Here is a 12,674-nt window from a genome sequence, read left to right as displayed (position 1 = left end):
CCTCTTCTTCCTCATCTTCCTCTTCCTTCTCCTCTATCTCTTCCTCCTCCTCTATCTCTTCATCTTCCTCTTCTTCTTCTTCCTGTTTCTCTGTCCCTTCTACACTAAAACAACATCAACTACTACTGCTACTACTACTACTACTACTACTACTACTACTACTACTACTACTACTACTACTACTACTACTACTACTACTACTACTACTACTACTACTACTACTACTACTACTACTACTACTACTACTACTACTATTACTACTACTACTACTTCCTCCTCCTACTCTTCCCCTTTTTCCTCTTCCTCTTCTTAAACGAAAACAAAAAACATTAATTACTACTACTACTACTACTATTACTACTACTGATATATCACCACCACCACCACCACCACCACCACCACCACCACCACCACCACCATTACCTCCTCCTCCTCCTCCTTTCCTCCACCATACCCCTCACCACTATAGTCACGGAGATGGAGAAGGGTTGGGATGGGGGAGGGGCAGTCCATCACTCACCCCTGTGTTGTCAGCGCCCCCTCTCCCCCCACATACAACTAGGCGCCACCTGGGAAGGGTTACAAGTGGTGGATGGTCACTTCCCAGATGGTCCTTCACGGTGGGCAGGAACGCTAAGGAGGTCAGGAAGGATATAGGAGCGTTGCGTGGTATCCTTTGCAATCCTTCTTGTTTTTTATTTATTTATTTATTGATTTATTTATTTTTGTTTTGTTTTGTTAGTATGTTATTGATTTGTGTGTATGTGTGTGTGTGTGTGTGTGTGTGTGTGTGTGTGTGTGTGTGTGTGTGTGTGTGTGTGTGTGTGTGTGTGTTTCGTAGTTCTTATCCAGATGTTCAGTTATCCGGAAGTGGTGTGTTTTTCAGTTTTTTTTTTTTTTCCGGATTGTCCTTTGAGTCAAATAGCGTCTTATCCAAACGACAGACATGCCATCCGTAACTCCATTTATCCGAACTGTGCCTCATTGCTACCTTCACTTATCCGGATCCTCAGTTATCCGTACCAACAGTTATCCGTAGCGTGAGTTATCCGTACGCCGCCGCACGACGCGCCACATAACGCACAAGTGTTATTGAGTCGCCCTGAGAAGCGTGAAGAGCGTGTTGACCCCGGGGCACCGCCAGCCAATCCACGACGTCCGCCCTGTGACGTCACGTGCCACACACCTCAGACAGGTACTGCGTGGCGGCGGCAGGTGTACGATGCTGCACGGACACGGCAAGGGGGGGAGGGAGGAAGTGTAGGGGAGGGAGGGAAGGATGCAGGAGAGAGAGAGAGAGAGAGAGAGAGAGAGAGAGAGAGAGAGAGAGATGGAGAGGGAGAGGGAGAGGGAATGTTTGGAGCGTCACGTGAGAAAATGGTAATGCAGAGTAAATTTCGGCGCGGAGCATCATGGGAGTCACGCGCCTCGCCAAGATTTACTGAGGGCGGCGGCTGGAGGCTGCAGTAGTCCATCTCCTGCCCGCCGACACACACACACACACACACACACACACACACACACACACACACACACACACGGGAGCGGAGCCTCGTTCTCTCCCCCTGCGGTGTGTAGTTCAGTATGAAGGCGGACACCCTCGCGGCCGGACGCCCGCCCCTCGTGCCGCGCCGACACAGCGCCATGGGGACGCCAGTGCCAACCGAGACTAAGGATAACAGTGCCACGGAGAGCGGCAGTCCCTCGCGCGGTGAGTGTCTGGCGGCCTCGTCAGGCAGGTGATGCTGGTGCAGGCGCCTCACTGCTACATGATTCCCCTTACACTCCTGTCCCTTGTGACACTTCCCTCCACCCGCAGGCGCCCTCACTCTCGACCGCCGCGAGGCCAAGTGGTCCCCGCCTATGGCGTCCCCGCCCCTGTCTTCCCCATCCCCGGGGCCTGCTGCTGCTTCCCCGCCCGCCCACCAGCCGCCCACGCTCCTGCCACCAAACCCCGACTCCCACTTCATCAGCCGCCTGTCCGGCACCTCAGCCTTCCACCTACTTCAGTCACTGCCGCTGCTGCAGTCTGCTGGCAGCGCTGCCAAGCCGCTGCCCCCACCCCTGGGGCTACTGCAGGGCTGCAACCCATTGGGCCAGCTACCGTGGGCGGCGCTGGGCGCGGGCGAGCTGGCCCTGAACCGGCTGCTGCTGACTCCCGGGGGCCGCCTCAGCAGACCCAAGAAGCGGTACATCTGCAAGTACTGCCAGCGGGAGTTCACCAAGAGCTACAACCTGCTGATCCACGAGCGGACCCACACGGACGAGCGGCCCTTCCCCTGCGACATCTGCGGCAAGGCCTTCAGGAGGCAGGACCACCTCCGCGACCACAAGTACATCCACAGCAAGGAGAAGCCCTTCAAGTGCGAGGCGTGCGGCAAGGGATTCTGCCAGGCGCGCACGCTCGCCGTGCACAAGGCGCAGCACGCCCACGACGTCGCCCCCGTCCCGCCCGCGTCCTCTGCTGCCTCGCCGCCGCCCTCCCTGTGCGCCTCGCCTTTCAGGACCCTTGACCTGAGGGAGCGGCTGTCACCCTACCCCCCCCCGGCACGCCTTCACCGTTTCCTTGGCCCCGACCTGCAGCTGTTCCCTGTGCCGCCACCCGACGCGCCGCCGCCCCCGCCAGGCAGCGGAGATCAGGAGGAGCCGGATGTGTTGTTCGTGATGGCGGGGGACACGGCGGAGGCGGCGGAGGAGAAGGCGTTGGACCTGACGGTGTACAGCAGGCGGCGGTGCATGGAGGAGGTGGCGGCGCGACTCGTCGACCACAACAAGAACGAAATACCCCGCACCGCCGACCACCAAGGCAAGGGCGGCGCCGTGCGGTGAGGGCGGCGTGTTGGTGTAGTGGTGTGTGTGTGTGTGTGTGTGTGTGTGTGTGTGTGTGTGTGTGCGTGCGTGCGTGCGTGCGTGCGTTTGTGTGTGTGTGCACGTGCGTGTGTGAGTGCGTGTGGTGAGTGAGGCAGAGGGTGCTGCTCACGTCACCACAGTGCCAGATGAGTGCCTGGCACGCCTCCTGGCCCTGAAGGACACCAGTGCCTCAGAGTAGTGCCGCCCCGCGTTCCTATACCCCACCCCACAATCCGCGTCACCGGGCGGCGCCTCGCACCAGGGGCGCCCGTAGCCTTAAGTTCCCGTCTGGCGTCTGGGAGAGAAATATTTTGCATAAATAAAAGAGGAAAAGCCCTAACCTTGTACTGCTTGATCCCCACCCGCCTGTCGTGGCCCCGCGCCCCGCCAACGCCCACACCGCGGCAGGGAGGAGCGGGGCGGCAGGGCGCGGCGACGGCTTGCCTTCCAGTGATGGCGAAACAGACGCGAGACAAAGGAGGGAAGGGAAGGCACCGCTGACGAAAGGAATAAATAGGGAGGAAGATAAACACGGATTAGGACCCTTTCTTCTCAACCGTGGCTCACTACATCACTAGTCCTCCTCCTCCTCCTCCTCCTCCTCCTCCTCCTCCTCCTCCTCCTCCTCCTCCTCCTTCACCACAAATATTCCCAGCCTGCCCCCGCGGTAAGCCCTCAGCCTCCCTCCGTCAGGCAGCTCCTTCCTCCCTTTCATCACCACGGTGGAGAAATGGAGGAGAGATGGAGGAGTCAAGCCACGAAGGGAGGAAGAGACAAAGGGAAGAATGTAAGGCACACGAACCTCCTTTCCTCCTCCTCCTCCTCCTCCTCCTCCTCCTCCTCCTCCTCCTTCTCTCAGTAAACCACCCATCCTCCTTCTCTTCTTTTCTCTTCATTCTTCTTTTTTTCTGTATTTTCTTTGATTTTTTTATGACAGTCGTAAATCACATGAGAGAGAGAGAGAGAGAGAGAGAGAGAGAGAGAGAGAGAGAGAGAGAGAGAGAGAGTAAAACAAAAGAATAGAAATAAGTCACTTCTTGAAATGGGAAGAGATAAGGATAAGATGAAAGAGACAGAGAGAGAGAGAGAGAGAGAGAGAGAGAGAGAGAGAGAGAGAGAGAGAATAAGGCCATGGAGAAAACAATAGGAGTGGAGGAGAAGAGGTGCTTGGATGGAGATAGGAGAGGGAGGTAGTGGAGGAGGAGGAGGGAGGAGGAGGAGGAGGAGGAGGAGGAGGGAGGAGGAGGAGGAGTGCATGTTTAGTCTTACTGATAATGTATTACTTGTTCCAGACCGGTTGGGAAGGATGTGTGGAGGTGGTAATGAGTTGTAATCCTTTTATTAATCCTCCTCCTCCTCCTCCTCCTCCTCCTCCTCCTCCTCCTCCTCCTCCTCCTCCTCCTACTCCTCCTCCTCCTCCTCCTCCTCCTCCTACTCCTCCTCCTCTTCCTGATTTTGTTGTTATTATTGTTGTTGCTGTTCTTCTTGTTCTTGTTCTTTTCCTCTTCCTCTTCATCTTCCTCTTCCTCTTCCTCTTCCTCCTCCTCCTGTTTATGCTTCCTTTGTGTTCCTTTGTGGTGACAGACAGACAGACAGACAAAAACGTAAAAATAAGAAAAAAAATAAGGTAAAACAAAATAAGAATAGATGAACAGAAGAAGACAGGAAGAAAAGAGAAAAAATAATGGAGGAGGAGGAGGAGGAGGAGGAGAAGGAAGAGGAGGGGGAGGAGGAGGATGAAAGAGGAGATGAAGGCAAAGAAAGGAAAAGAGTGGTGATGATGGAGGTGGAGATAGAAGATGGAGGAGAAAGAAGAGGAAGAGGAGGAGGAGGAGGAAGAAGATGTGGAGAAGGAGGAAAGAGAAGGAAATGAAGGCAAAGAAGGAGAAATAGAGTGGTAATGGTGATGAAAGAAAGGGAGATGGAAGATGGGAGGGGAAGAGGAGGAGGAGATGAAGGAAAACAAGGGAAAATAGTGTGATGATGAAGATGGAGATGGAAGATGGAGAAAGAAAAGGAGGAGAGAGAAGGAGATGAAAGCAAAGAAGGTAGAAGATGGAGGAGAAAGAAGAGGAGGAGGAGGAGGAGGAAGAAGAGGAGGAGGAGAAGGAGGAAAGAGGAGATGAAAGCAAAGAAGGAAAAAACAGTGTGATGATGATGATGATGATGATGAAAGAAGGTGAGATGAAAAATGGAGGAGAAAGAAGAGGAGGAGGAGGAGGAGGAGGAGGAGGAGGAGGACAATAATTACAATGTTTACGTTTTAACTCTTGGTTGTTGTGAAAATGAAAGTTTTAAATCAGTTTTATATTGACTTGTGATCTTGTTTGAGAGAGAGAGAGAGAGAGAGAGAGAGAGAGAGAGAGAGAGAGACTTCTTCAATTACAGGTACAAATTAATTCCCTGCACAGGTATACAACTTCCATACATTTTGCTTTACATGTTTCTATAATTGTTTTTGTCTCTTCTTCTCCTTCTTCTTCTTCTTCTTCTTCTTCTTCTTCTTCTTCTTCTTCTTCTTCTTCTTCTTCTTCTTCTTCTTCTTCTTCTTCTTCTTCTTCTTCTTCTTCTTCTTCTTCTTCTTCTTCTTCTTCTTCTTCTTCTTCTTTGGACCTGTGCCGCTTGGAGTCGCTTCTCAGGTCTCTCTTCCTCCTTTCACAGTATGCAAAGTTGGTTCCTTATTGACCAGCTTTCAACTAAAAATATTTTCACGTGGCTCACTGTTCTATAATCACTGACTTTGCTTCCTGTTCAGTCCTAGTACTGCTCTGATCACTCTGTCTTCCTCCTCTTTTCTCTCCTCCCATTCTTCCCTACCTATGATGTTTGCTACCTGAGTGTCCGGTGCTTTTCTTTGCTTCTTGTACTTGTCACACTCTACTATAAAAATGGTCCACTATTTCTTCTTCCTCTCCACCCATGCCAGGATAGAGTAGTTATCGATTTAAACCATTTTCTTTTATACTGACTTGGAAAATAGAAAACGACGCCTGAAAGGGTTGCTTAAGTGTTTCTGGAAGGTACGTTATGTCAGCAAATGGGAGTGTTTATTGTGTGTGTTAGTGTTGTATTCACGTGTGTGTGTATGATAAGTGTACACATGATGATGATGATGATGATGATAGTAGCGCTTAATGAATTTCAAGACAATTCATCTATTTTATTGTTATTCATTCATTTATTTGTCTTTTTATTAACTGATTTCACAGCAGTGTGTTATATTTTTAGGGCTATGATATGTTGCTCCTTCCCGTTAAAAAAAAGAAAGATAAGCCGTATTTTCAAAGCTACGTGATATCAAAATTGCATAAAACAACCATTAGCACCATGAAATCACTCTTGAAAACTCTGATAACCACCACGACAGCCAGCTAACCCCTTCAGTACTGGGACACATTTATTACCTTGAGATTTTGTGCGATTAGACCCTTTTATTGACATTAGGAGGTCAGAAAATTAATAGCCATAGTCTTCACTATTTTAATCCCCCACATAAGTTTCTGAAGCTGTATAAAATCACCAAATAGTAAGCAGAATGAATATGGAAACGCGTCGTGGTACTGAAAGGGTTAGAGTAGCGGCAGTGAGTTGCCGTAATTAACCCTTTCACTGCTATTTGACACATTTTTTCAATAATCACTAACGATTTTGAGGCTTTTCATATTCTACAGCCACTTGTAAACATCATAGTAGCTAAAAAAAAACTACAAAACAACAAAACTTCTCCTTGTAATTCAATATTTTTCTTCCCATCGCTAATATAAATCTCGTACATCGTTTTAAGTGAAGAGAAGCGAAGCGAAGAGAAGCGGTGAAGTGTTCTTAGCATAGAGAATCGTTGTATATCGCAGGGCAGCGGTGAAGAAAGCCAATCGCAATGTAGAGTCACACAGAACTCTAACACTGAGACAGGAAGAAGCCGCGGGAGTGAAAAGGATCACATGTGTAGTGGTTCTGTAATTAAGATATTGAAGTGGTTTATGAGTGGACCCTCGTTTGATCCAGATATTCTCTCTCTCTCTCTCTCTCTCTCTCTCTCTCTCTCTCTCTCTCTCTCTCTCTTCATTTATAGCTATTTCTTGCCTTTTTATCTCTTTTCTATCTCTTTTCTTTCATATTTTCTCTCTTCTCCAACTTATTTCTTCTTTCATATCACCTCTTCTCCTATTCCAACTTTCGTCATTTCTCTCCTCAATACCACACACACACACACACACACACACACACACACACACACACACACACACACACACACACACACACACACACACACACACACCAAATAACCCATCCATCACAACTCACAACACCACAACACCACAACACCACAAGCAATACACGACGATAAGGAAGGAAGGAAAGAAGGAAGGAAGGAAGAGCTTAACTTGTCACGGATTGGGAGAAGGGAAGAGGGAAGATGAAGGGATGCGTGGAAGGGAAGGAAGGGAGATACTGAAGGGATTAGTGTGTTGTATGCCTAATTTTATTTCCTCTTTGTCTGTATGAAAGGGGAAAATTTGATGAAGGGTAACACAAGGGATTAAATAAAAAGGGAAACTCGTGTATGTTTTGTGATGGAAGGGAAGGTGAAGGAATGGAAGGGACACAGGAAGGGAGATACTGGAAGGGTTAACTGTTTGGTATACCTACATTTTATATCCCTTTATGTAACAAGGGAAGTTTCGTCAAGGGGCAACAAAAGAGATTAACCCCTTCAGTACCATGACGTGTTTTGATATTAATTCTGGTTACTATTTGGCGATTGTATACAGCTTCAGAAACTTATGTGGGGGATTAGAATAATGAAGGCTCTGGACCATTAATCTTCTGACCTCCATAGACCCTTCCTAATGTAGATAAAATCATTTAATCGTATACCCATAACTCGTGGTAAAAATGCTTCTCAGTACTGAAGGGATCAAACAAAAGGGCTCACTTTGATATGTTTTGCTATGACTTCTTTCACCTTTCCTTCATTTTCTCGTTCTTATGTTTAGCATTTCGCGACACACTCATGATCCTGGCGATAGCTTAACCCCTTCAGTACCACGACGCGTCTTCATGTTCATTCTGGTTACCATTTCGCGATTTTCTACAGCTTCAGAAACCTATATGGTGATTAGAATAGTGAAAGACTGTGGCCATTAATCCTCTGACCTCCACAAACCTTTCCTAATGTAAATAAAACCGTTTAGTCGTAATTATACCCAAAACTCGTGGTAAAAATGCGTCCCAGTACTGAAGAGATCAAACAAAAGGGACTTCTTTCACCTTTCCTTATATTTTAGTTCTTATTTTTTTAGTTTTTCAAGTCACACTCATGATTCTGGCAATAATTTAACCCCTTCAACACCAGGACGCGTTTTCATATTCATTCGGCTAACTATTAAGCGATTTTATACAGCTTCAGAAACTTACGTGGTGATTTGAATAGTGAAAGACTCTGGACCATTAATCTGACCTCCATAGACCCTTCCTGATGTCAACATAAAATCGTGTAATCACCAATAGTTCACGATAAAAAATGGGTTCCAGTAGTGGAAATAGATATGCATGTAATATGTAGAAAGGAGAGAGAGAGAGAGAGAGAGAGAGAGAGAGAGAGAGATAAAAGAAATAAACGAGGAGAAAGCAGAAAAATAAAGATAAAATGAGTGAAGAAAAGGGAGAAAAGAAAAAAAATAATAAAAGAGAGAGAGAGAGAGACAGATAAAACGAAGAGAAAGGAAGCACAGGTAACGTCAGCAGGTGTGTGGGTCAGTGAGGGATAACATTAACTTCCCTCTTACCTCTCTTACCTGTGTTCTTATCTTCTCAAGGCCACTGGAGACGCGAGCAATGGATTTCGAGTCCCATTGAAGCTACAGAGGGCCTTCAAAGTTCATAAGAGGTAAGGGGGAGTGTGTCTTATCGTTCAGAGTCTAAGGAAAGGGGAATTAAAGGCCAGTTTTCTATGGCGTGGTTAGGAAGTTGTGTATTTATTTCTCTCTTGGTGTAGGTCAGGGAGGTGTTTAAAAATGAGGGTTCAGGGTCACTGGGAAGGTGTGTCGTGTGAGGAAATGTTGTTGTTCGTGGTGGTGGTGGTGTTGGTGGTGGTGGTGGTGGTGGTGGTGGTGTTTTAGGATTTGATGTTGGAATGTTCAAAGTGATATGCGTGTAGGATGTTGTCTCTTTTTTCTTCCTTTCTTTTTTTTCTCTTTCTTTCTCTTCTATTCTCTCTCTCTCTCTCTCTCTCTCTCTCTCTCTCTCTCTCTCTCTCTCTCTCTCTCTCTCTCTCTCTCTCTCTCTCGGGAAATAAACTAACAGGAAAAAAAGGAACATCAAATAGACAATAAAAACACGTTAAACAAAATAGATAGTCAAAACACACCAAATATTCGATTAATTAGTGAGTATTTTGTCACAGGAATGATTGCATACTAAATTTCTTGTCTTTATTACTTACATTATTTCTTATCATTAATACACCCACGGAAAGGAAGAAAAGACACAAAATGAAAAGGACCCAAAGATAAATAGATAAAATAGAAGGAAAAACACAAAAAAAGGAAAAGAAAATGAAAAAAATAATAAAACGGAAGGATCACAAAACAAAGCACACGAGATAAACACCACGAAAGGAAAAACAGAACGTGTAAACAAAGAGGAATAGAGAAGTAAGGCCGTTAACCCCTTCAGTACCAGGACACGTTTCCATACTCATTCTGGTTACTATTTGGTGGTTTGATACAGCTTCAGAAATTCATGTGAAGATTAAAATAGTGAAGACTTTGGACTATTAATCTTCTGACCTCCATAGACCCTTCCTAATGTCAATAAAATCGTCTCATCACACCTACAACTCAAGGTAAAAATGCGTCCCAATAGAAAAGGCCATTAACCCCTTCAGTACCATGACGCGTTTCCATATTCATTCTGCTTACTATTTGGCGATTTTATACAGCTTCAGAAACTTATGTGAGGGTTAAAACAACGACGACTCTGGCCATTAATCTTCTGACCTCCATAAACCCTTCCTAATGTCAATAAAATCGTCTCATCACACCATAAACTCAAATTAAAAATGCGTTCCAGTAGTAAAGGCGATTAAAGATTACCTGCTCATGTCTTTCCTGTTGGCTGGTTGGCGTGCAGTTGGGGTAGGTAGGTACAGGTAAGCCGCCAGCCCTCCCCAGCCGCTCAGGGACACGAAGGAGGAACAAAGGAGATGGCAAGATTAATATAGAAGACACACAGACACATAGACATACAGACATAAAGAAGTGCTGCGGTTGAAGCCACGAGACACACAGACACAGACACACAGACACACAAATGCTATTATTGAAGGTCCCAGACACATAGACACACAGACACACAGACACACAAACGTACTAGTGCTGTTATAAAAGGCACCAGACACACAGACACACAGACATATGGACACACAAGTACTGTTATAGAAGGCAACAGACACACAGACATACATATACACAGACATACAGACACAAAGACATACAGACACACAAGTACTGTTATAGAAGGCAACAGACACACAGACATACAGATACACAGACACATAGACACACAGATATACAAACACACAGATAAACATAGACAAGTGTTTTTCCATTCATACAAACAGGAAGTGATGTTGTGTTTGTTCCTTTGTGTGTGTTATTGTTGTTATTGTTTTGTTGTTCAGTTCATTCATTTAATTCATTCATCTTTTTTTTTCATTTCTTTTCCTTTTTTTGTCAAGCGTACCTAATGAAATGGTTGTTGTTGTTGTTGTTGTTGTTGTTGTTGTTGTTGTTGTTGTTGTTTTATCCTTTACACTCAACAACAAGGAGAAAAACACAAAGTGTGTGTGTGTGTGTGTGTGTGTGTGTGTGTGTGTGTGTGTGTGTATGCCATTTTTCTGCGCATGTGCACTGAGTCGTAACCATGGCAACCAAACATCTGTCAGACCTGCAGAAACTACAACTTAGCCAACTAGCCAAGGTTAATAAAGATGAGCTGATCGACGTCATTCTGGCATCAAATACAGACAACGAAGAGTTCCAGCACCTAAACCAAAGGCTAGAAGAAGTGATGAAGGAGATGCAAGCCCTCAAGACTGCAATTATATCTCCTGACAGTCTCATCAACAAGAACTACGCTGAGCTCAAGTCTCGTATCGACAAACAAGATGAAATACTGGATAAACAACAGCAATTCTTAGAAGCTTTAGATCGCAAGGAGCGTGAAGCAAACATTGTTGTTCTGGGCGTGCCTGACGAGAATGAAGCGTTGGATGGTGCTACAACGGACCAGGAGAACCTTAACAAGATACGGACAAAAGTAGGCATCAGTGACGTCGAGTGTACCTATCGGAGGCTAGGACGAGAACTACCCGCTGGTGAGGGGCCTACACACCGTAGGAGTCGCCCCATCTTGGTTACGCTTCGGAATAAGGATCTGCGCGCAAGCATCCTCAACAGCGCCAGCCAACTGAAGTCTGCGGGTGACAACTTCAGCCGTATTTACGTCAACCGGGATGTTCACCCAAGCATCAGAAAGGAGTGGAGGCGTTTGAGAGATGTAGAAGCTACCGAAAAGTCCCGCCCTGAAAATATGGGCGTAATGTACATAATGTAATAGAGAATTCTAATTCATCAAGGTGTACTATATAATATTATAGAGAGACCAATCCAAGCTTATCGGTACACGATATATATACAAATAAACATCTGATAAACGAGTCCGACCGCATAGCGTTTACTCGTTTCCGAGTAAGTGACCACAATCTTATCGTAGAAACCGGCCGTTGGAATAGACGAGGTGGTGGCCGCCTTCCTTTTGAAGAACGTGTGTGTGTATGTGGCAGAGGAGTTCAGACAGAGAGGCACGTGGTTGAGGACTGTTCTATAACAGGAAACATCAGAGTGAGGTATAATGTTACCACCCTTGAAGAACTATTTTCCCCTGATATCCCCCATGACACATGTTAAATCATTCATGATATCTTAGGAATGTATAATTAAAACGTAAATTTTATGTGTAGATTATATTTGTGGACTACATTGTTGTGATTCCAAATGTTAGTTAAATGTTTATTGTTGATTTAGTTTAGGAAGTTAGTTGTATATGTATATTATAATTTGTATTGATGTGGTCAATAAACTATCTATCTATCTATCTGTGTGTGTGTGTGTGTGTGTGTGTGTGTGTGTGTGTGTGTGTGTGTGTGTGTGTGTGTGTTTATTTACTCATTTATTTATTCATTTCACTGCATGTCATTGTATTTTTTAGCGTAAGTGACGAGATAAACGAGAGGATGTTCACTGGAGGCAAGGTTTGTGTTCACTCGCGTTGTATGCGTCGGGACAGTGACCCTGGACAGGCGGGAAAACGACTCGTGATTTCTGTTTATACATTTGTTGATATGGGGAAAGCAGTAGTGGAAAAGCGAAAGGCTGGGATTATGCACCTAGTCTCTCTCTCTCTCTCTCTCTCTCTCTCTCTCTCTCTCTCTCTCTCTCTCTCTCTCTCTCGCTCACTCTCTCTCTCAGCACTTTAAACCATCAACAAAACACATTTTTCACTTTTCATTCCAGTGCACTCAACATTATTTCTCCCTCATTCACATCCTCTTTCTCTCTCTCTCTCTCTCTCTCTCTCTCTCTCTCTCTCTCTCTCTCTCTCTCGCTCTCTCGCTCTGGCTCTCGCTCTCTTCACTTTATTCCTTTTTATTCCCTTCCTTCCTGCAATAAAGAACAAGGACATGGACAGAATAATCCTTCCTTTCTGTGTGTCTTCTGCCTGGCTAAGAGACGAGTGACACTAAGAATAACAGGACACGG

General features: G+C 45.8%; 1 protein-coding gene and 1 long non-coding RNA gene across 2 annotated transcripts in view; both read left to right on the top strand.

Annotated features, from left to right (window-relative positions):
• Positions 1-1,476: 1,476 nt before the first annotated feature.
• On the top strand, positions 1,477-3,190 carry LOC123507144 (protein bowel-like). Its single transcript, XM_045259761.1, has 2 exons — positions 1,477-1,711; positions 1,820-3,190. Exons 1-2 carry the CDS (start codon positions 1,585-1,587, stop codon positions 2,827-2,829), a joined length of 1,137 nt encoding a protein of 378 aa, XP_045115696.1. The 5' UTR covers positions 1,477-1,584; the 3' UTR covers positions 2,830-3,190.
• A 5,300-nt stretch (positions 3,191-8,490) lies between these two features.
• Positions 8,491-12,674, top strand: part of LOC123507255 — a 39,239-nt gene continuing 35,055 nt past the window's right edge. Inside the window, exon 1 of the long non-coding RNA XR_006675632.1 lies at positions 8,491-8,740. This is a non-coding gene — a long non-coding RNA (uncharacterized LOC123507255). The remainder of the gene's footprint in view (positions 8,741-12,674) is intronic.

This window comes from Portunus trituberculatus, chromosome 21 (genome assembly GCF_017591435.1).
Source record: "Portunus trituberculatus isolate SZX2019 chromosome 21, ASM1759143v1, whole genome shotgun sequence".
NCBI classification, from domain to species: domain Eukaryota; kingdom Metazoa; phylum Arthropoda; class Malacostraca; order Decapoda; family Portunidae; genus Portunus; species Portunus trituberculatus.
Note: the sequence above shows the minus strand (reverse complement) of the source record. Positions and strands in the feature narration are given on the sequence as shown.

Bases quoted from the DNA above. Each gene is read 5' to 3' on its own strand.
- LOC123507144 (XM_045259761.1), top strand. From the start codon at position 1,585: ATGAAGGCGGACACCCTCGCGGCCGGACGCCCGCCCCTCGTGCCGCGC. The intron at 1,712-1,819 runs GTGAGTGTCTGG...CTCCACCCGCAG, and splicing joins GAGCGGCAGTCCCTCGCGCG to GCGCCCTCACTCTCGACCGC.